The following is a 24,533-nucleotide window of genomic DNA, read 5'->3' as shown; positions in this document are numbered from 1 at the left end:
ATGCCTCCTTGTCTTGCATTACCCAGGCATAGGTAAGGAAGTTCCTCTTGCCTCCATCTCACATACTTGCAGAGATAGAAACTCAGCATGATCTGCTTTTAAGAAAATCTGTTATCGTGCAGCCTGAAGTGAAACTAGCTCATCTCAGATGATTCTGAATCCATCATCCCCCTCCTTCTTTGTTCCCTGTGGGTGCAGATGGTAAGGCACTGGCTTAAGAGAACTGGGAGATACTTTCCTCATTTTTACCGAACTCTTCCATTATGGTCCAATGTATAAGCAGATGCAAATGTCAAGAAACCCAAGCAAGCACTAAACCTAGCACATCGGCAAACTGGAAGAAGACACTGGAATTAACCCGCTGCTCCTGCCACATCTCACCTCTGCAAAGCCTGTTTCTTGTCCCCTGACCCGCTAGTATGCTGCTCATAGGACCAGCAAGGACACCCATTGCGGGAGATGGAAAGTGGCCCAAAACGAATAAGTTCTAGTCGCAGTCGGTGAACCCAGGGCTACGTGTATTGTTTTTATCCAAGACTTCAAATGGAAATGGTTATTTTTAGTTGAAGAAAGTGCATCATATTACCCCTGGTCACTCTTTTGTTGCCCTGGGTTTTTCCTTCCTCCCCCCTTTTTTTTAACTTGGCATCAAAGCTAAAATGAAAACCAAAAACTAAAACCAAAACAGAGCCAGAATCTGTCACCAGAAGCTGCATCTGAATGGAGGGTGGGGAGATGATGCTGGATTGCATAAACTACCCTACCTTTTCCACAGAGTTAGTAGAACATTCAGGGAACTTCTGTGCAAACAAAGCACGAGGGTGAGATGAAAAACCTGGTGGGATTTGGAGTGGAGAGGGAAGGGGCAGAGAGGAGGAGAAAGAGGAAAGGGGCCAGAACGGCCCAGCAATTTCTCTTCCCCACATGCGATCACCAGGAGCACAAGTGGGTGGCCCTAAGTGGGCGGGAAATTGATCATATCCTAGAGTTTTCAGCCTACCTCTGAACTGTTGCATTCCCTGACCAGGATCAGATAAAAAGCTAGCCTGGGAGGGCATGAAGGCTGTCAGACTGGTGTACAGGTCTCTCTGCTTGTCTTCCTTTAGGCCTAGGATCATTTGCTCTGTGGGTCAGGGACAAACCAGATGATGGGGACAGTGGCTAAGATCAAGAGCTGTCTGGCTGCAGGGCTGTTATAAGATAATGTTCAATATAAAATTTTGGAATAATTTCTTTGTTCTCTCTGAAGCAAACTCAGAAAATGCCTCTTCCTATGTCAACAAAAGCCAGCCAAGGTTGACTTAACATTCCTTGGGAGACCTTTAACCTAAGACACTATCTTGAATAATGGGACGTTTTCCATATCTTAATATTTGTAGACATATACTATGTTATGTCATGTTAATGGTAAAGGAAATGCAGACATCTTAGGTCGTAATTTCTATTTGAACTTTGTTTACTCTTTCCTATGTCAGCTATTTTGAATATCTGTTTAGGACAGGAAGCCTGCCACTCACTAGTTGTGGGATTTCCTTTCTTGTCGTATGTCACCGAGATATATGTTTACCCAGCCTGGAATCACAAGGCTCAACTGACATTGCTCTATTAATTGTCTTGACTTACTGAATTTATGATTTGTTCAACTAAAAGAGTTCCTTTCTCATGGCAAAATGTATATAAACCAGAAGATTTCTGTACTGGGTAGCCAGAACATTTTTTCTGGCTCCATAATGCATTATGTTACTGTTTTCTTTAATAGGAAATTGATTAATTAATTAATTAAATCATAAAATGTATGCATTTAGCCTGTTGCCTTTTCTTTAACCAAGTTTTCAGGTCAACATATGGAACCAAGTGGCTATTGTCACCAGCGGTAGCTTGGGCATTGGCAAGGCTATAGCCACAGAGCTGCTGCACCTAGGTGTGTCCGAGTGTCAGGCCAGCGGGAGTGCAGGGGAGGGCAAAACTGGGGACATTGGGAGAAGGGGCAGGGTTGGGGTAGAGGTCTCTGGGAGATGTTGAGGCAGTTTGAAGGATTGTTGGGATGATGCCAGGACGCTGAGGGAGCAGTGCAGAAGACCCTCAAGGAGAGATGGGTAAAGGGAAAGCAACTCTGGGGGAGAGGGAAAGGCATTGAGGTGAAAGGGTAGGGGCCGAAGGTAGGAGTTGGTGGGACCCTAGGAGGGGGTCGAGGGAGCATGGGATGATGTGGGAAAGGAACTGAGGGGACGTTAGGAGAAGGGAAGGGGTCACTGTGGAAAAAGGTCTGGGGAAGAAGAGCGGAGAGGGAGAGGGGCTAATGGGGCATGGACTGGGGGGCCAATAGGAGAAGTGGGATAGAGTTTGCTTAAGAGAGACAAGAACTCAGGGGTCAGAAACTGGGCTAGGAACAAGGTGGAAGGGAGCAGGCTCAGGTCCTGGAGGGTCACTGGCAAGAAGAGCCCTGGTTGGCAAGTGTAGGGGAGGAATGGAACTTCTGGGACAGGAATACTGGCAGGGGGTCTAGTGATTGTGGGAAGCTGGGAATTGTATTGGCTTGCTAAAGAAAAACTGCTGATGGCAGCATCAGCTTCTGATATTCTAACATTTACTTTTTATAACATTTCAAGCCTGTAGTCCAGAATCAATTGGCAGCATTCCACCCACAATTTAGAATAAATTAGTAACATCTTTCACAGTAGAAAGATCAGTGTAGAAAAGGAGAGTCATTCAAGGGAGGAAAGAGAAGACTTCTGGGGGAGCATTTTCCAAGTAGCTGGCTAGTTTGTTATTGGAATGAGAAGACATTCACTGTGGAAGGGCAGGCGTGATAAAAGGAGGTGACCAAATACTTTAACAACTGTGAAAGTGGCCCCTTTAGACAAAACTAGACCAGACTTCAGCTGGCTCTCATCTAAAGACTAGGACAATAGTTATTGCAACAGTAGATCAGATCATTTACTGTATTCTTGCATAGATCATTATATCATGTTTCTTCTTTAAAAGCAGTTGAGGGCTTTCCATTACTAAATCACCAGAGGGGTGAGGGAGGTCTTAATATTATTTGTTCATCAAAATGTTGCAAAGTGACTGTGGTTTCTATCTGAGTCTAGAGAGTGAGATTTGACTTGGAGTCAAATGTGACTTGGGTTTGAATGATGCTTTGCACTTAATTGCAGTACTGTAACTATGGGCAAGGTCCTTAACTTCACCTTCAGATATCTCCTCTGGAACAAACAGAAAATTCTTTTAGCTTCTACCTGTCAGAATTGTTGTGAAGATCAGAGGATAGAATAGTTTGCTTTGCAAACATTAAGTATTGTATCTTTATTTTCTTGTCACTCTAGAAGAGACAGAAGGGACTGAGAGGAAAATGGAGAGAGGGTCAAGTAGGTGAGGAATATAGCATTGAGAAAAGAGCATTTTAATTGTAGTAAAGTAGATGGCATGAGGGTTTCACATATTCTTGGTATTATATCACTCCTCAGTATGCCTGACATTATATTCATTCTCTTATTTTCATTTTTCATCCCTGCCTCTAGAGAAATTAGGGAAGCTAGGTGGTATAGTGGATAGAAAGGGCATACAGTCAGGAAGAGAAGGGTCCAAATCCATCCCCAGACATTTATTAGCCATGTGACCCCGGGAAAATCATTTAACTTTGTTTGACACAATTTTCTCATCTGTAAAATGGAAATACTATCTTTAATACCTACCTCAATGTTATGGGATGAGATAACATAGGTAAAGTGTAACCTTTAGGACATTTACATAAATTGAAATTATTATCTTCTAACTATTTGCTTTCAGTCAGTCATCTAAGTGACACTGCACTGTGAGAACTGGGGTAGATACAAAGCTAAACAAGCTGTCTAACCATTCCTATGTTCCACTGGTTCATTTCCCTTCCTTAGAATACACTACGGGTATCCTATAAGGTTCTTCCCTGGGTTTTCCTTCCATCTCTACATTCTTTCCCTTGTGATTTGATCCACAGCCTTGTCCTGTATTCAATTATCACCTCTTCGTCGATGACTCCAAACTATATATGTTACTTTTCCACCTGAGTCCCTGGCCCACATTTCTACCCACCTAATGGGCATTTTTGCATACAGGTCCCAGTAGTCCCTCCATCTCAAGACATCCAAACCTGAACTCATCCTCTCAACTTCTCCAAATCTACCCCCTCCTCCCTTTCCAGTGTCCCTATTTCTGTTGGTGACACCACCATCCACCTGGTTACTCAGGTTTGAAATCTTTGGCATTAATTCTTTCTTCCCTCTCCTTTAGTCTTAACATCTATTTAGCTGTGAAGCCCTACTTATTCCACCTGTGAAATATTTCTCATACCCATCCCTTTTACTCTGCTAACTATCCTGCCACCCTTATTCAAGACTTTAGAATTTCTTCTTGGACTCTTGACTGCTCTCTGCCTCCATTCTTTCCCTTGGTTACTTCTTCCTTTTAAATAGCTGCCAAAATAATCTTTCTTGTCCTTAGATATGACCAGGTCACACTTCTGCTCAAAAACGTTAGTGTCTCCTTATTGGAGTTAGGAAAAAATATAATTTTTTAGCCCTGCATTCAAGGCCCTCTGTCTTCTATCCCCAAATTACCTTTCCAGTCCTATTTGTCTCTGTCCTCCTTTAAGTATCTATGTGCCAGCCAAGTTAGTTAGCAGTTTCTTGATCTTTTTCTGGCCTCTCCTATCTTTTCTAATTCTTGCAGATCATCTACCAGACAGGGCATGCATTTTTTCCATAGCTCCATCTGCTGAAATTCCTTTTTCAAGGCTCAATCTAGGTGCTACTTCCTTCATGAAGCCTTCTTTTCACCAGTCCAGATGAAAGGGATCCCACCCTCAAATTGCTTGCAATCCACTGTCTGGATTTTTTTCTTGGCACTTGTCACAGACAATATTGATAAAGAATGTGTAAAGAACTTACTTCTTTTTTTCATACAAGCTCCTTGAAATCAGAGACCCTCATTTTGTCTTTGTATAGCTACCCAGTGCTATATAGCCTTTTTCTTTTGACTCTGACTTGTGATTTCTTCAGTTTGGGATATTCTGATGTGGACATTCCCTCTGTGTTTTATTTTTTAATTGATTTTTGTAAATATTTCTCAATTACATTTTCATCTGGTTCCAGCCACACTTAGGCATGTCTTGGGCCAAGTGTTTGACACCTCTGCTCTAGAGAAATGTCTGCTCTTCTTGACTGTGTCTTTGAAATGTCACCAGCCCACCAAATTTGGGGTTAGTGTGGATTTTACGTGCTGTGGCAAGGTTTCTAGCATCATTTCAAACAGAAGCATCACCCACTTCACCATATTTAAACATTTGTGTTTTTCTCTAAAATTTATGTGAATTCCTCTCCTTATTTATAACAGCCATCTCTGTGTCCTTCCTAAGTCATCTAGGTGTTGAGAATGGATGAAAGTCTCATCTGAAATGCAGGTGAATGATTGACCTGCTTCAGCTCTCCATGGGCAGCCTGCTCTGAACTACAATCTCAAAGATAATTTTTCTCCTCAAATAAGGATTCCTGTGAGCAGAAATACAAGTGCAACTCTGTGAAGTACTGAAATAGGCAAAGCTATGTGGCTCTCAATTTTAACTATGAAAACTTGATTACTTAATTTTTATTGCCCCTTCTCAAGTGTCCAAAGAGAAACTTCAGTTAATTAAAATGGATTTATATTCAAATTATTACTGCAAAGACTGCACTAAGTATACTTCTCCCTTCTGGGCACTTGAGAATTTTACTTGTCTTTTTTGTTAATTTAAAAAATATACTGAATTTATGTTAAAAAACCAACTGTGCAAATGGATCTCAACATAAATCTCACAAACCAGAAATGAGAACTCATTGTGGAGGAACACCAGTCATGCTAATCTTCATTGCTGGGTCACCAGTAACAGTTTGGGCCCATTGGCCAGTTTACTTTCTTATGGTTGCTTTAGGTCAACAATTTGGTTAAATCTACATTAGATGTCCACGGTAAGGTCAATTTCCTGGTGAACAATGGAGGAGGTCAATTCTTATCTCCTGCTGAACTCATCACTTCAAAGGGCTGGAATGCTGTGGTTGAAACCAATCTTACTGGCACTTTCTACCTTTGCAAAGAAGGTAGTAATGGGAAATAGTCAGAGACACTAGGTCTTTCTTCATTTTTAGATCATAAACCCTCCTAAGAAGTATTACTTGCACTGAGGTGCCCAATACTTAAAAGAGCTTTGACTCTGCAAATGTGAGTGTTCCCTGCAGTGATGTCCCTTGAAGCCTCTCTACACTTTAGTAGCTGGCCTTTGTGAGTAGCTAAAATTCTATCATCTTGCAGCCTTCCTAGGGGTGAATACCTCCAGACGGGCTTAGACTGGTCCTCAGGAAGTGAACCTGGAGGCCTTCCCCAAAACATACTTGGGGTGGAGGTTTGAACTGTGACCTGTCAGAAGGAAAAAGCCACACATAAGTGGAAAGTTGGCTTTTATCTAAGGGAAGAATAAAAGAATTAACTTATGTGGTGTTATTTAACCTGGAGATGGTAAATTGAATGGTTAACTGAACAGCAGTCTTCATACCCAGCATTAGTTTGCTAAGGATTACATGGGAAAGCCATTTGCTCTCTCTACTGACTTCAGAAATAGAGCAAATGGAGGAGAGTGGGAGAAGCAAAGTTCTGATGATAGCAGGCTGGGCTAGATTTGGCTTTAGTTACCCAACTTCTGAACGAGGTTCAGAAAGTTCTTGTTCTAATTTTTACATTCGGGGAGCTTATATTTAAATAGAAGATATTTAACATTCAATTTCTTCATCTGTAAAATAGGAATATAATACCACTTGCCTCATGGGGTTATAAGGACCAAATGATAAGACACATAGAATACTTTGAAAGTTGAAAGCATAATGTAAGTACTAGCTAAATATTATGAAGAAAACTGGTAGTGTTTTGTTAATTTGCATTGATTTGATGTTTGGATGTCCTAAAAAGTGAATGCTTGACAGAATAAGTGTCTTGGGATGAAAGATCTACAGCTAGATGGATTGTTAGAGGTCATCTTGTCCAACTCCTTCATTCTATAAATGACAAATCTGAAGCTCAGAGAGGTCACTTGTCCAAGGTCACTTAGGTAGCATGTGGCAGAGCAGGGATTTGAACTGAGATGATCTGATGTCACTCCTTACTTTATTACCCCATGGTGTCTGGAAATGATTTAATTGGATTGTCTTTTGTCAATACAGTTTACAGGTCCTGGATGAAGGAACATGGAGGGTCTATTGTGAACATCATAACCATGTTAAATGGTGGATTTCCTCATGCTGTGTAAGGATTTTTATATCCTTCTTTTCTCTTGGGATCTTGCTTAAAGTCTTATAAATAGAGTTTTAATGCCTCCTGTGATTTCAGACTGCCTTTTTTTTCCTTCTGATCTTCAGGAAGATACTTTGAAAGTATTCCTACACTCTTGGCACCATGCTTAGGTCCACTTTTATTATAGAATTGCTTCTTTGGTAAGGTGTAATATTATGCAACCTCATAGTCCTCATAGCCAACACTGCTAAAGGTTCCTTCCTCATGAATGCCATAAATGTTTCTTATGATCTAATGTATATTCTCTCTGAGATTCATATCATAGACACAACATGCATGCCAAGATCCTGCCTTTCTTCACAATGATTTACTTTGTTAACTGTCTACAAAGAACTCTAGGATAGAGCCAGTTTTTTAAACCTTCTCAGGTTTCGGCCCTTTCTTGATGTGTGTTGCAATAGATGCAGGTCAAATTTTCTGTAAAAATTCTTAGGTACTACTTGGAGTGTGTGTCATTTTGTTTGAGATGTTTTTCTGCCTTTTTGCTTTTTCATGTTTCAGATGAGTTGAAAATACTTTTTTTTGGCAGGGGTAGGAAGTGTTCTTCTAAGAACTGTCTCTTAATTTTTTAAAAAATTAATATTTTATGTTTCCTCAATTACATGTAAAATATTTTTAACATTCATTTTTTAAAAATTTGAGTTCTAAATTTTCTTCCTCCTTCCCCCCTCATTTGGAAGGCTATCAATTTGGTATAATTATAAGTGTGCAGTCATGAAAACACATTTCCGTATCAGTCATGTTGCGAAAAAAATACAATTAATAAAAAAGCAATTAAGAAAAATAAAGTAAAACAAATGCTTCAATTTGCATTCATTCTCCATCTGTTCTTTCTCCAGAAATGGATAACATTTTCATCATAATTCCTTCAGTATTGTCTTGGATCATTGTATTGCTGAAAATAGCTAAGTCATTCACAGTTAATCATCATGCAACATTGCTATTGTTGTATACAATATTCTCTTAGTTCTGATAATTTTATGTTGCATCGGTTCATGTACATCTTTCCAGGTTTAACTGAGAGCATCCTGCTTGTCATTTCTTTTGTCACAATATTATTACCTGACAATCATATGCAATCACTTGTTCAGTCATTCCCAAATAGATGGATGACCCCTCAATTTCCAATCCTTTGCTGCCTCTAAAAGAACTACTGTGAACATTTTTGTATATATAGATACTTTTCCTTTTTTATCTTTATCTCTTTGAGATATAGACCTTGTGGTGGTATTTCTTGGTCAAAAGGTATGCATGGTTTTATAGCCACTGGGGCATAGTTCCAAATTGTTCTACAGACTGGGTAAATCAGTATACAACTTCACCAACAGTGCATTAGTTTTAATTTTCCCATATCTCCTCCAACATTTGTCATTTTCCTTTTCTATCTTATTAGCTAATCTCATAGGTGTGGGTGTAGCTCAGAATTGTTTTAATGTACATTTCTCTACTCAGTAGTGATTTAGGTAATTTTTCATATGACGGTAGCTTTGATCGCTTGTTCGTATTCTTCGACCATTTATCAATTAAGGAATGGCTCTTATTTCTATAAAATTCAGTTCTTTTCTCTCTATATTTGAAAAATGAGATCTTTATTAGAAAATTTGCTATACATTTTTTTCAATTTTGATTACTATATATTTTTCTCCATCTGATTTTTCTCCTACTTTCTCTCTCCTCTTACCCTGTCCATTCTCAAAGGTATTTGGCTTCTGACTTGTATCTTTCCCAATCGAACTTCCCTTTATTCTGTGCCACCCTGCCCCATTGTTCACTACCTTTTCTACCTTCCTGTATGACAAGACAGATTTCACTATGCAAGTGAGTATTGATATTATCTTTTTGAGCCAATTCTGATGAGAGTAAGACTCATGCACTCCACGTGGCCCCCATCTCCACCATCTTCTCCTCAGATAGTGTTCCCCATTCTACCTCTCCCTTTCCCCTCCCCCAGTGCATTTCTGTTTCTCACCCCTTATTTGTATTTTTTTAGATAATATCCTATAACATTCAGCTCACACCTGTGTTCTGTTTTTATATATACTATTCTATAACTGGCCCAATAATGACAAAGTTTTTAGGAGTTAGAAGTATCATTTTCACATGTTGGAATATAAACAGTTTAACCTTTTTGAATACCTTATGATTTCTCTTAACTGTTTATGTTTCTGTGCTTCTATTCAAATTTGTACTTGAATGTCAAATTTTCTATTCAGCTCTAAGTTTTCTATCATGAATGATTAAACATCTTCTATTTCATTGAATGTGCATTTCCCCCACTGAAAGATTATACTCAGTTTTGCTGGGTAGATAATTCTTGGTTGTAATTCTAGGTCCTTCACCTTCAGGAATATCATATTCCAAGTTCTCTGATCCTATAATGTAGAAGCTACTAAATCTTGTGTTATACTGAGTGGCTAAATGATATTTTAATTGTTTCTTTCTTACTGCTTGCAATATTTTCTCCTTGACCTGGGCACTCTGAAATTTGGCTATAATATTCTTGGGAGTTTTCATTCATCTCTTTCATATGGTGATCAATGGATTTTTTCAATTTCTATTTCAGCCTCTAATTCTAGAATATCAGGGCAGTTTTCCTTGACAATTCCTTGAAAGATGGTGTTTAGGTTCTTTTTTAGGTCATAGCTTTCAAGTAGTCCAATAATCCTTCAATGATCACTCCTTGATCTATTTTTCAATGTCAATTGTTTTTCCAATGAGATACTTCACATTTTCTTCTATTTCTTCAGTCTTTTGATCTTGTTTGATTGTTTCTTGAGGCAACATGGAGTCATTAGCTTCCACTTGCCCCCATTCTAATTTTTAAGGAATTATTTTCTTCTGAGATCTTTTTTATCTCCTTTTCCATTTGCCCAATTCTGCTTTTTAACTTGCTGTTTTCTTCAATGAATTGTTGTTCCTCTTTTACATTTGGCTAACTCTGTGTCTTAAAGTATTCTCTTCAGTGAATTTTTATACATCTTTTTTGTATGGCAAATTCTGCTTTTCAAGTCATTTCTCTCTTCATTAGATTTTTATGCTTCTTTTACTATTTGGCCTATTTTGCTGGTTTTTTTAAGGTGTCATTTTCTTCAGTATTTTTGATGTCTCCTTTACCAAACTGTTGACTCTTTTTATCATAATTTTCTTACATCACTCTCATTTCTCTTCCCAAATTTTCCTCTGCCTTTTTCACTTGATTTTTAAAATCCTTGTAAAGTTCTTCCATGACCAGAGGCCAATTCATATTTTTTGAGACTTTGGATATGAGAGTTTTGACTCTGTTATCTTCTTTGGTTTTGTGATCTTCCCCATTCCCATGATGATTTTCTATATATAGAGTGCTTTTATGCTCTTTGCTCATTTTTCCAGCCTATTATTTCAGTTTTTATTCTATGTTAAGCTGGAATTTTATGTTAAGCTTGAGTGGAAGGGGCATTGTTCCAAACTTCAGGAATTTTGTACAGATTTATTCAGAGATAATTCTGAGGACCTGTAAATTTTTGGTATTTCCAAGGAGATATGATCTAGGGTGAGTTGTATTTACTACTCTACTGTGCTCTAGTTTCTGAGGGACCACAACCACTCTTTTCTGCCTGAACTGTGACCAGGATCCCAGCTCCTCTGTGACCGCTAGCTCTGGTTTTCTAGTGCTTGTCCTCACCCTGGAACTGAGACACAAGTTGGCAATCCAGATTTATGTATGGAGAATACAACAGAGTCCTGCTCCTGGTGCAAGCACAAGGGACTCCTGTAACCTCCTTTTGAACAATTGTCTGACCTCTTCACCATCTGTGGGCTGAGAGGTTCAGAAACCATCAATGGGCATTACCTCCCTCTGAGTATCTGAAAAGGCCTTAGCCTAAAAAAGGCCAAAGTCTCCCATTGCATCCTGGGGCATCTGCAGTCATCCTGATGAATATCTGGTCATTGGATTCAGATGGCTTAGGAGGAGAAAGTGAACAAAGTCAAGTGCAAGTCATGTCACCAATTCTCTGATGTCATGGTCTTCTTTGAAAATGAGGGATGAACACAACAACTTTTTGTCTTTTATCTTCTCAAGTAAAAGTTTTACTTCTATTCTCAAAATGTCATTCCTTACATCAAAAGTATCTTAGTGAAACAGTCTAACTTGAGAGAGTTTTTAGTCATGAAACCTGTCAGATAAAACAAAACCAAGACAGTGATAAACATTTGATACCAGGTTACAGACTGAGTTGAGAACTTTAGGTAGAATGGAATGAAACAAATCACCAGAAACTAAAACATCTAGTAATTTTTAAAAATGATATCAATCCTAAATTCTTTGTTTTTCTACAAAAGTTGTGCTACTCTTAAAATCCCAGTTGTTCTTTATTTCTTACCAGCATTTCTACTTGGAGAAAAGATACAGGAGGGAATGTCTTTACATCAAATAACTTCGTATAATTAGATTTCCAAGCTCCAACCATGGGCTGTGCACCACCTCTATGATATTAAAGTTGCTTTTTTAAATTTTTGAGTATGTGTTCCTGGTGCTTAACAAAGCTTTTTAAAGATTTATTTCTCTGCTTATTTTGATAAGTTTAAGTAGATACATATAGAGTTTTCTTTTAAGATCATTTGGTTTCCTGAATAACTTCTTGGAGCTTGCTTAAATGCTAAAGTGTTTCCTCTCATCTTCTAAAAGACAGTCAGTTGTGGTGTAATTCCAAGCATTTCTAAGCAGGAATATCTTATTTGAACTGTTCTTCTGTGACTTAATGCACCACTTCATTTGAACGGGATTTATTGGGGCCATTCACCCCAAGCCGACAGGTTTATCTGACCAGCACAATGAGGCGGGAGGCAAAGATGTAAGGCAACTCCGTTTATGCAAACTAGCTCAGGCACTTATATAGTATCATGTATGCCTTAGTTACATAAGCAACACAAGCAAGATTAAACTAGTTTAAGCAAGTTTTGCTACTGCTTTCCAGCCATGTTTCATGAAGTATCTGGTGGTGAACAGGGGCGGAACCCTTCCTCCCAGCGCCATCTTGTTCATGCCTTACCAATCTCCCCTCAGATTACCTGAGCCGTGATTGGTGTACGTCGTCCAAGAGAGCTGAGGGTTGGCAATTCCCTTACATTCATTTTCATGAAGATTTGAATGATTAGTGGAAGTTGAATGAAGTCTTTAAATTTTTTTCTTTAAAAGGCACAGTGGAGCAGCAAGAGCTGGTATGGAAAATAAGAGCAAAACTTTAGCAATGGAATGGGCCTGCCATGGAAAAAGAATCAATTGTGTCATTCCAGTAGGTAACTAGTTATGTGTATACAATTTGTGTACTTGCTACTTTTTCCTTGTTAGTCATAGGTATGTTCTAGGTTAATATTAACTACAATATAAGACATTAGGCAATATACTTGTTAGAAGGAGATTCTACATATTGTCAAAGTATTCTTTGATGTACAACAAAACTCATAAAGAATTATTCTTGTTCATTCATGCATTTTGTCTTTAGTTTGGCTTTATCTCCATGAGAGAGGTTGGAGGCAATGGACTTCAAGTCCAAGTTGTAAGGAGGGAGAAAGAGTACTAATTCTACAAAACATATGTAAACTAGTAGGAAAATATTCTGTGTATAGTAAAAGACCTAAACACAAATCTCTTTCAAAGGTGAAGGGTATCTGGACGTTGGACCTTTTTTAAAAATCTAGGACACACTTCCAAGAAGTACTGGGAAATAAAGTCTCTCCTCTTTCATCCTCACTATTGGCTGACTTGTCAAGTAGGTCAGAGACCCCAGTTGGTATGTATTTCTATGTTAGTAGGCAATCCCCTTGGGGAGGATAAATTTTACATGCTATTACTGAGAAGCATAAAGAGTAGCTCCAGGGACCTCTATAGCTAATCTCTTCAGCTGTTTACGTCTCTTTGTTGGTAGTTCTAACTGAAACTCAAGTCTTCTTTAGCTTAATTTTAAAATGTTTCCCTTTTTGTCCCTCATCCTAGGGAATAATTTATTCTGCAACAGCTTTCAGCACCTATGAAGATTTTGAAAAGGGCAAAATTAGAAGATACTTTGAACGTTGTGCAGCTAAGAGATTTGGTGTTCCTGAAGAGGTAATCTCTCTTTCTGTTTCTCTCTGTGTCTGCTTCTTTCCCCCTCCTCTTCTTCTTCCTCTCTTCTCCATGTCTATCTCTTATCCTTTTTCCTCTGTTTCTTTCATCTTTCTTCCCTTTCTCTGTCCCATTTCTTCTCATATAGCCACAGGATGTTAGAGCTTCAAATAACATTGAGGGGATGAAGGAGGAACAGAGAATATTTGAGGGAACATCATCTGACTCAATTTTTCAAAAAACTTTAAATAGTTAATTGATTCATTAATGTTTTTGGTTGATAAGCTCTTCTGGAATGCAAAGTACTCAGTTGACAGAAATTAGTTGTGGAAAGATCTCTACACTAGGCTGTGTGAATAGACAGAAAAGAGACATGTGGTCATCAATGCCTTCAAATGCAGTTAGGGAAAAACTATCAAAACCATATGCATTTCATGTACTAATCATTTGGGGGTAATGCACATACATGTGCACTTTCTCAATTAATGTAGTCTTTCAGATTAGTGAGCTGTTAGGAGGCAAGGGCTAGGTCATTTAATTATGTATACCAACTAACATCCAGCTTTCTTAAGTTAATTATCTTGAGATAATAGATAGGAAATTTGGAGTATGTATGTTTAAATGAATAGATAGAAGACTTTTCATATGTGCTGGGAGGGACAGTACTTAAGGTGAATCTAAAAACAACAAAAATTTTTATCCTAATACATGAACAAAAATAATGCTGGCTTTACGTTGTGAAAATATGAGTCCTATATATAATCAGATCTGATATTGAGGGTATCTAATAATGTGAATAAATCATATATATGACAAATGAAAATTCATTTTCTTTCCATATTGTATATTGAATGTATACATATATCTGATTTTATTCAGGCAGTCCCCACTCCATACTATTTCATATTTCACTATTAATTAATTCCAAAGAGATTAAACAAAAGAATTGGTCTTTACTTTTTCTACTTTTACCCTCTTATTCAGTATTTCCCACAATTATTGAGACAAAAACAACCAAGCAATATATAGTTCCACTACACAAAGCACATATGTAGTCAGAATTTTGCTTTAAGTATCTAAAGTAGAAACCATATATGTGTGTAGGGCCATGGGCCTAGGAGCTGTATCATGTTGATTTCCAACAGAAGGAGAAATTTTCTAGCAATGAAGGCTAGCTAAAAAGAAAATGATATTCAGAAAACTATTGATTAAAACAGAGTTGATATAACCAATTGACCATGAAGTTATAGAGGGGGTTTAGTTTTAAGTAGGTGGCACTAAATGATATCTAAGAATCATAGTTGTAGACTGATTCTTATATGAATGTGTGTGTGTATAAATGTATATATACACACACATACACATACATTCAGTTAGAAATGTGTGTGCACATATATATGTGGATCTATATGTCATGTTGCATGAATATAAAATAGTTATATTTCATTTCTTAGATCTCGTCCATCGTGTGTTTCTTGTTATTTCCTGCTGCCTCATATATTACAGGACAAGCAGTGAATGTTGATGGTGGTAGTACTTTATATTCGCAAACTTGGGACATACCAGGTGAGTCATAAAGAAAAATGATGATCAACAACTTTGTACTTTGCTGTTTGGGATTTATTAAGATTCTCTCTCTCTCTCTCTCTCTCTCTCTCTTTCTCTCTCTCTCTCTCTCTCTCTCCTTCTCTCCCTCTCTCTCCCTCTCTCAGGACATGGAAGGAAGGAAAAAACTACTAAATTTATGCTAAATAATTTGAAAAGGCAATTGTTTTTTAACATAAACTCTTTGTAGAATTTGGATATAGAAAATCAGTTTTCTCTCTTTTTCAGTTTAGGTCAATCAGTCAAAATGTATTAACTATGTATTGACTGTCTTGACTGACTGGGTTGGTGGAAATAGTGTCCCCCAAATAATTCTGTATGTAGTGAAATGTTTGACTAGTTAGAACAAAATTATATCAGTACAAATAAGAATAAGTACCAATAAAGGATAAGAATGAGAAGAACTCTGCTTGTTTCAGTGATACCATCATGACCTATTAAAACAAGCAGTTGATGCTGATAATTAGGATATATGTAAAGAAAAAGACATTATTGTTGATCATCACTGTCGCCTAAATAGTTTAGCCAATGTAAAATAGAAATCACAGCAGGAAAGTCAAAACAGCTCAAAACCTTCTTAACAACATTTAAGATCTTTGCCAAACAGAGACACCCAACATCCAAATATAATACTATTTTAGGATATAAGTTCATTTGCAGAATTCATTTACAGAGAAAGAGAGGGGAAAATTATGATTGTTATCACCTCACAAATCAGTGCAGAGAATGGAGGGGAAAACAATCCTGAAAAAAAACTTTACTTAAGCCCTAAGTCAGATTATATTGAGAGAATCCAGAAATGAAATTAGTACAACAACAAAAATGGAACAGCTGTGACAGTATTTCCATAATAGATTATGTCCATCATGAGCTTCCTCTTCTCTTGTGGCTACTTAGTCAACTCCAAAGTGTACCCTATTGCTTCTAGAATAAAATGAAAACTCCTTTTTAAAAAATCTTTTAAGCTTCTTTACAAAGTGGCACCAACCTAGTGTCTTAACTTCATTGGACATTATTCTCCTCCCACAGTCTAATCCAATCATACTGGCCTTCTCTGTGTTCCTCACACATAACATTCCACCCACCCTTTGCCATGTTTTGGCATTAGCCACTCCAAATGTGTGGAGTGCACTCCCCTCCTACATCCATCTCATAGAGTCCCTTTCTTTCTTTAAGACTCTTCTCAGCCACCATCTTCTGCAGGAAGCTTTTCTTGACCCATCTTGACTGCTAGTGCCCTTCCTCCCAGACTCTCTCATATTCAAATACTTTGCACATATTTCTATTTATTAACTTTATATGCATTGTATTTATGCATATACTTGCCTCCCCCATTTTAATAGCTATTTGGGAAAGCATTTATTAAGCATTTCTGTGCAAATCACAGTGATGAGTGTAGGAGATATAAATCAGCCCAGAGGATGTCCAATGGAGTGTGTGTGTGTGTGTGTGTGTGTGTGTGTGTGTATGTGTGTTTGTCCCTTGCTGCCAAAGAAGACCATGCCATCAGAGAAATGATGACATGATTTGCACTTGACTTTGTTTTGAGTGAGGAAGGGCTGTGCAGGTCACCAGCCTCACTTCTCCTCCAGAGCCATCTGAATCCAGTGACCAGATATTCATCAGGATGACTAGAGATGATCCAGGATGAGGCAATTGGGTTTAAGTGACTTGCCCAAGGTCACACAGTTAGTGAGTGTCAAGTGTCTGAGATGATATTTGATCTCAGGTCCTCCTGACTCCTGCACTGGTGCTCTATCTACTGCACCACCTAGCTGCACCCCCCCCCCCCCCCCATGGAGTGTACGTTTCCTGTGCATAGGGATTCTTTCACTTTTTTGTACCAGCATCTAAGATCTTGGGAGAATACATCACATGTAGTAGGCTCTTAATAAATACTTTTTGATTGATTGAACGATCGTGTTGGATTTTTCATACCCCATCACCAATGTGACATATTAAGAAGTGGAAATGGTACACAGTAGATAAAGATGCAAAGAACAGCTGAATCATACCAACTACTTATGGAGGAAAGGTGTAGTGAGTGTGGTGCAATTTTAAATGCATTGGGGAATTGATGTGATAATATGAAAAAAAGAGAAAAAAATTGGAAAAAATCAAAGCCACTCTTATCACCAACAAAAAGGCTATCCAGAAAATATTTGTAACTACAGACCCATTTGTTTTCTTTCTCATCTCTGTAAAATCTTTAAGCGACAGATCTACACATTTATCAGTTCAATACAGCAAATATATTAAGCACATATTATGGGCGAGGTAAGGTAGTTAGTAATGCAAGATAGAAGTTCGGGAGAGAAATTTGGGCTGGATATAGAAATGATTTGGGTCCAACGCAAAAGGAATATACATATTTGGACATTTTTTCTGCATAGAGGTGAAAATTGAACCCGTGGAAGCAGAGGAGCTCGTTAGGGGAGTAAGTAGTTAAAATAGGTTGAAGATAGGTCCTTGTGGGACACTCATACTTAATGGGTAAGATAGGATGAAGAGGATCAAAAGATTGAGATCTAGAAGTGGGAGATACCTGAGAGGTGGCTGGAGCTGTCCAAGGTCATACCTGTCTTCTACTTAAAACCCCACTGCCTGTCAAATAAAGCAAAATCTCCTTATTTTCCAAGTCAGAGGTCTTCCAATCTGACTCCTACTTTCATGTTCAGTCTTATAGCATTCTCCTTCAGGTATTCTGCCTTCTAGCCAAATTGTACTACTCTCCATTTTTCAGGTGAATTCTCCTCTCCTCTTTCCATACCTTTGCTCACTCTGTTCCCCATGCTTGCAATGGATTCCTTTCCTCTGTGCCATTTCCATGTCTTGAAATTCTTCCTTTTCTTAAATGCCCAACTCAGGTGCCACATCCTCCAGGATGCCTTAATATCTCCTCTCCTTCACCCCTCCATCTCTCTATTAAAGTGATAGTTTGCTGCCATGACTTTTTCTAGCAATGTTTAACACCTCACAGTTAAGGATAATTTTGACAAAAAGAGAAAAAGAAAAAGTTTCCCTTTATGTGAAAAAATGAGGTTGGAATAGATGTCCTCTAGGGTTGCTTCTAGATCTAGATGTATGATACTATTATCATAGGGCTTCCTCATAACAAACCTGGGAGATAGGTGCTATTATCCCTATTTTACAATGAGCAAACCAAGGAAAACTTACTTGCCCAAGGACACACAGCTAGTAAGTGTGTGAGGCCAGATTTGAACTTATCTTCCTTAGGCCAGACCCAACACTCTATTCACTGTACAATCTAGCCAGGAAGCAGTACCAACAATATTAAGATTTTGGATCTGTTGAAGCACTAAAGTATGTTGTGCTGAATATACGTCACCTTTGCATAAAAGCTGAATCCCCCAAAGAAGATATTTTTTCAATAAAAAAAAGTGCTGCCACTAACATAAAAACCAAATCCACCAATTATAGTCCATACTCATGTTTTTTATGTCATATTTTGATTATACAATATAATCTCTGTTCAAAACAATGTCATATAATGCTTTAATAATGAGTTAAATAACTCATTAGCGAATGTGTTCAATGTTGTGATAATGATGGGGATAGTTTTAGGGGATTTAGATAGGCAGATTTAGATTAGACAGATTTAGGGGATAGTTTACTAGTTTTAGGGAATTTATTGGAAAGATAGTCCTAAATCTGGAATGGGTTAAGGAATAGGCTTATTTCCTCAAAGAAAAAAAATCCACACATTTGCCAATAATAACCCAAGGGTTATTTAGCTCATTTAATCTTAACAGACCATGACAACTGGCCTGATGGACTATGGGACCTTTCCACAGTCAAAAGAATGAAAGCTTTCTTTAAGGAGAAATCCTAGCCTTAAACTGAGGAAGATAAGAAAATGGAGTCTTTTCTACTTCCAGCTAAAGAATGAATTTTAGTATTTTCTGGGAATTTGTTCTTTTTATGCAAAATTGCTTATTACTTTTTAAAAATTATATGAAGGCACAAACTATGCCCTGAAAGAATTTTTAGACAGTGCTTTGGCCTGCATATTTTTCAATGTTTTTAAAATGTTGATTCAGATGACTAAGAAATTAGAAAAGTATAAACCTCAAGTGATTATCTCTCTTACCCTGATCCTTACTTGTTATAATTTGGAGTTTATAGAGAGATTAACTATGCCTATTTATCCTTTTAAGCAGTTGACTGAAGAAAAAAATAATGGTAGTGTTCTCTCTTCCTTCTTAGCTCTCTTGTATTACCCCAAAGTGAGAGAACCAGTCAATAGAGATGAGATTCTGATTATTGCAAGCACTGATACTTAACTCAGTTAATAGAAGTAGAAGCTTTTTATGGATTAATAAACTTATGCTTAACGGTGTCTGTTTTTGTTTTGTTTCTAAAACCAAACTAAGTAAAAATTCCATCAGGTACACATACACACACTCATACATATGAAAATCACAACCTTTATTGTAATTTTTTGTATGCACTTGATAAATGTTTCAATTAATTTTTTAAAAATAGAGATGATATTATCAGAAGAGTGAGGCTTCTTCACATATGCAAAAGCACCCTTGTAACATCAGCAGGAAAGAGAAGCCAAGTGGAGCCCCTAAACTTCTAGGGAAATTTGGACTGAATGAAAAAAAAGTGTCATTGCACTGAATTTTTCTGAAGTCCATCCTTAATCTTTCACTTTTTCCCTGGTTACAAATAAAAACAAGTTTTAATCTTAAAAAAATTTTTTTTTGAGTTCCACATTTTCAGCCTCCTGAATCTAGGGGTCAGTATTTTATCCATTGTGCCACCTGACTGCCCCTGTTGAAGAATATTCTTAAAGAGTTCTTCCAATTATCCTCTTCTAACCCTGTAAGAAGAAACTATCCTCATTACCCTTAAGAACAGAAAGCCTCAACTATGTGAGGCAATCATTGAAGAAGCTACCATGCTGCTATAGACACCACTGAAGAGTCTACCATACCATTATAGGAAGCCATGGAGGAGGATACTGTACCTGTACAGCTTGCCATTGAGGAAGCTGCCCTCATAACAACAGGTGGAAAGCATTTCCTCACAATTCTCTCAAGCAGAAATGCAGGAGTCTTTTATCTCTTGGACCATTTTTTTTCACCAGATAGGTTAAGAAAAAGTAAGTTGTAATAAGAGGAAACAAGAAGGATTAAGTATAATAAAGTAAATTTTGATTAAAGCACCATACTATGTACATTTAAATTTTAATAATTTTAATTATTATGAGAAAAGAGATTATGAAACTCTTTTGTCCCTTGAAGCTAGAAATCCTCAAAATTTTTTTATCTTGAGACCCCTTTACAGTCTTAAAAATTATAAAGGATCCCAAAGAGTTTTGGTTCATGTAGGTGATGACTATAAGATTATACGTTAGAAATTAAAAATGGTAAAATTTAAAAAAATAACACTTTTTAAAATATTAAACAATGATGCATAAATATAACATATTTTGTGAAAAATAACTAATTTTGTGAAAAAAATTTATTGAGGATAGGATTATTTTATAAATTTTGCAATTTTTTAAAAAGTCTGGCTTAATAGAAGGAAACTGGATTCTTATTGCTTCTTGTTCATCCAAATTTTTGCAGTATTTTGTTATGGTTTAAGTATGTGAAGAAAAACTATAGTTATGTAGTTGGAAAAGGAAGAAGTATTTTAATAGTGAAGTAACATGTTACTATTTTTATAGAGCTAGATTTTACCACCTGGATCCCAAAAGAGGTCTCAGGGAAATTTGAGAAATATTGCTTTAAGGAATTATTTGACTGCCCCTTCAAAGTTGAGATTTAGAAGAAAAATACTTTTCTTCCTGATTTGATTTCCCCCCACCACTTATGTCTTCATTCATTTTTCTAAAAATAATACTATAATTTTATTAGTAAAGCAAATTATACATTTTTTATGTTCCTAAACTAACAAGGTAACTTTAGACTTGAAAAATAAGTTTTTAAGAAGATGATATTAGAGATATTATTATACATTTAAGTTACTCAAGCCCAAGTCATGTCTGACCACCTCCTTGCAGCTGCAGTTATCAGGACTGGCTGTGTTGTTTTAGGATTAGGCCCATTCTGGTAAAAGCACAACTAGGACAAAGGATGCTATTAACTCTTCAAAACTCACTGATAACTTTTGGGACACCATTTTCATCAGGATTTTTTAATGGATAAGTCCTGAAATAACTCCATACCTGCTTCCTCCTCAGCATAAGTTGTTTTTCAGGAATATAGAGGGCAGTTAGAAGCCAGATATTACTGCTTCATTTTCTAAGAGCTTACAAAGCATCCGTCTGCTAATCCTTTATATAACTTTGCTATTGCACAACGTGGAGCTCATTGACTTGTTTCTGGAATTCAATTTTTTTTTCTGAACATGAGGACACCATTTGTTAATTTAATAATGCTTGCCTTCATTCTTTCTGATTTTTCTCTTTTTTTTTAGAATTTATATAAGTACTTTATTATTTATATATTAATTTTATTTATTTTCAGTGTTTTAAAATCACTACCATATAACTTAGAACTTTTCCCCTCCCTCTCTGAGACGGCATACAGTTTTATATAGATTCTACACATACATTACTATTAAATGCATTTTCACTATAGTCATGCTGTGTAGAAGAATTATAATGAATGGGAGAAATCATGTAACAAACCAAAACATAATACACACAAAAAAATGATCTGCTACATTCCATGATTGAATTCCACAGTTCTTTCTCTGGATGTTAAAGGCCTTAAAAGACGATTGGGAATTTTTTTAAGTTCTTGCATTGCTATGAAGTTCCAAGTCTACCAGAAAAAGCTCTCACACACTGTGGACATTGCTGTGCACAAGGTTCTCCTGGCTCTGCTCTTTTTGCTCAGCATCAGCTCATATAAGTCTTCCCAGGCCTCTCTGAAGTCTTCCTGTTCATCATTTCTTATAGCAAAATAGTATTCCATTACATTCATATACCATAATTTATCCAGCCATTCCCCAGTTGATGGGCATCCCCTTGATTTCCAGTTTTTGGCCACCACAAAGAGTGCTGCTATAAATATTTTAGTACATGTGGAACCCTTTCTCATGTTTATGATCTCTTGAAGATACAGTCCTAGAAGCAATATTGCTGGGTCAAAAGATATACATATTTTTGTGGTCTTTGCGTATAGTTCCAAATTGCTCTCCAGAATGGTTGGATCAGCTCACAGCTCCACCAACAATGTATTAGTGTTCCAACTCTCCCACATCCTCTCCAACATTTATCATCTTCCTGTTCTGTCATGTTTGCCAATCTGATAGGTGTGATGTGGTAGCTCAGAGTTGTTTTGATCTGTATCTCTCTAATCAAAAGTGATTGGGAGCATTTTTTCCATATGACTATAGATATTTTAAATTTCTTCCTTTGAAAATTGCCTGTTCATATCATTTGACCATTTATCAATTGAGGAATGACTTGCATTTTTTGTACATTTGACTCAGTTCTCTATATATTCTAGAAATGAGGCCTTTATAACAAACATTACCTGTAAAAGTTCTTTTCCAGTTTTCTATATCCCTCCGAATCTTGGTTGCATTGGGTTTGGTTGTGCAAACTTTTCAGTTCAATGTAATCAAAATTATCCATCTTGCACTTCATAATGCTTTCTATCTCTTCTTTAATCAAAAATTCTTTCCTTCTCCATAAATCTGATAAATACACTGTTCCTTGGTCCACCAATTTGTCCAAAGTATCAATCTTTATACCTAGATTGTGAACCCATTTGGATTTTTCTTGTGTACAGTGTGAGGCATTGGTCTGTGTCTAGTTTCTGCCACACTGTTATCCAGTTTTTCCAGCAATTTTGTCGAATAGTGAGTTCTTATCTCAGAAGCTGGGGTCCTTGGGTTTATCAAACAGTAGATTGTTATATCCATTGTCTACTGTGTCTTGAGTACACAACCTATTATATTTGTCTATCTTTCTGTTTCTTAGCCAGTACGAAGAGGTTTTGATAATTGCTGCTTTATAACACAATTTGAGGTCTGGTAACGTTAGGCCACCTTCCCTAGCATTTCTTTTCATTAGTCCCCTTGATATTCTGGACGTTTTGTTCTTCCAGATGAATTTTGACATTCTTTTTTCCAGTTCTAGAAAATAATTATATGATAGTTTAATTGGCATGGCACTAAATAAGTAAATTAATTTAGGCAAAATTGTCATTTTTATTATATTGGCTCAGCCTACCCATGAGCAACTGATGTTTTTCCACTTACTTACATCTGACTTTATTTGTGTGAAAAGTGTCTTGTAATTGTGTTCATATAGTCCCTGGGTTTGTTTTAGCAGGTAAACTCCCAAATATTTTATAATGTCTGCCCTAGTTTTAAATGGGATTTCTCTTTCTATCTCTTGCTGTTCAGCTTTGTTATTAATATATAGAAATGCAGAAGATTTGTGTAGGTTTATTTCATAACCTACAACTTTGCCCAAGTTGTTTATTATTTCAAATAGTTTTTCACTTGAATCTCTGGCATTCTCTAAGTATATCATCATATCATCTGCAAAGAGTGATAACTTAGTTTCTTCTTTGCCTATTTTAATTCCTTCAATTTCTCTATCCTATCTAATTGCTATAGCTAACATTTTTAGTACCATATTGAATAATAGTGGTGATAATGGACATCCCTGATCTTATTGGAAATGTATCTAGCTTATCTCCATTGCATATAATGCTTGCTGCTGGTTTTAGGTAGATACTGCTTATTATTTTGTGGAAAGTTCCTTTTGTTCCTGTGCTCTCCAGTGTTTTTTAATAGGAATGGGTGTTGTATTTTGTCAAAACTGTTTTCTGTATCTATTGAGATAATTATGTGGTTTCTGTTAGTTTTGTTGTTGATAGGATCAATAATGCTAATAGTTTTTCTAATACTGAACCAGCCCTGCATTCCTGGTATGAAACCTACCAGATCATAATGCATTATTCTCACGATAAGTTGCTGTATTCTTTTTGCTAAAATCTTATTTAAAATTTTTGCATCTATGTTCATTAGAGAAATTGGTCTATTATTTTCTTTTTCTATTTTGTCTCTTTCTGGTTTAGGTATCAAAACCATATTTGTATCATAGAAAGAATTTGGGAGTACTCCTTCTCCAATTTTTCCAAATGGTCCATATAACATTGGAATTAACTGTTCTTTAAATATTTGATAAAATTCATTTGTAAATCCATCTATCCCTGGAGATTATTTTCCTAGGGAGTTCATTTATGGCTTGTTCAATTTCTTTTTCTGAGATGGGGTTGTCTACGTATTCAACTTCCTCTTCTGTTAATCTGGGCAATTTATATTTTTTAACATATTCATCCATCTCATTTAGATTTTCAAATTTACATGCATAAAGTTGGGCAAAGTAATTTATAATTATTGTTTTAATTTCCTCCTCATTGGAGGTGATTTCACCCCTTTCATTTTTGATATTGATAATTTGATTTTCTTCTTTATTTTTTTAAATCAAATT

General features: G+C 36.7%; 1 protein-coding gene across 1 annotated transcript; it reads left to right on the top strand.

The window, feature by feature from the left end:
* LOC140512381 (peroxisomal trans-2-enoyl-CoA reductase-like) lies at positions 1 to 24,533 on the top strand. Its single transcript, XM_072621517.1, has 8 exons — positions 1 to 32; positions 1,830 to 1,992; positions 5,945 to 6,110; positions 7,224 to 7,305; positions 12,530 to 12,626; positions 13,328 to 13,438; positions 14,890 to 15,001; positions 18,814 to 24,533. The coding sequence occupies exons 1-8, from the start codon at positions 1 to 3 to the stop codon at positions 18,891 to 18,893; spliced, it is 843 nt and encodes a 280-aa protein (XP_072477618.1). The 3' UTR covers positions 18,894 to 24,533.

This window comes from Notamacropus eugenii, chromosome 6, assembly GCF_028372415.1.
Source record: "Notamacropus eugenii isolate mMacEug1 chromosome 6, mMacEug1.pri_v2, whole genome shotgun sequence".
Lineage (NCBI taxonomy): Eukaryota > Metazoa > Chordata > Mammalia > Diprotodontia > Macropodidae > Notamacropus > Notamacropus eugenii.
This window is presented reverse-complemented; position numbering and strand designations above follow the sequence as displayed.

Coding starts and splice junctions, on each gene's coding strand:
- LOC140512381 (XM_072621517.1), top strand. CDS start 1: ATGCCTCCTTGTCTTGCATTACCCAGGCATAG. Junction 1,993..5,944: donor ACATTGGGAGAAGGGGCAGG/GTTGGGGTAGAG, acceptor TGGTTGCTTTAG/GTCAACAATTTGGTTAAATC. Junction 15,002..18,813: donor GCAAACTTGGGACATACCAG/GTGAGTCATAAA, acceptor TAATCTTAACAG/ACCATGACAACTGGCCTGAT.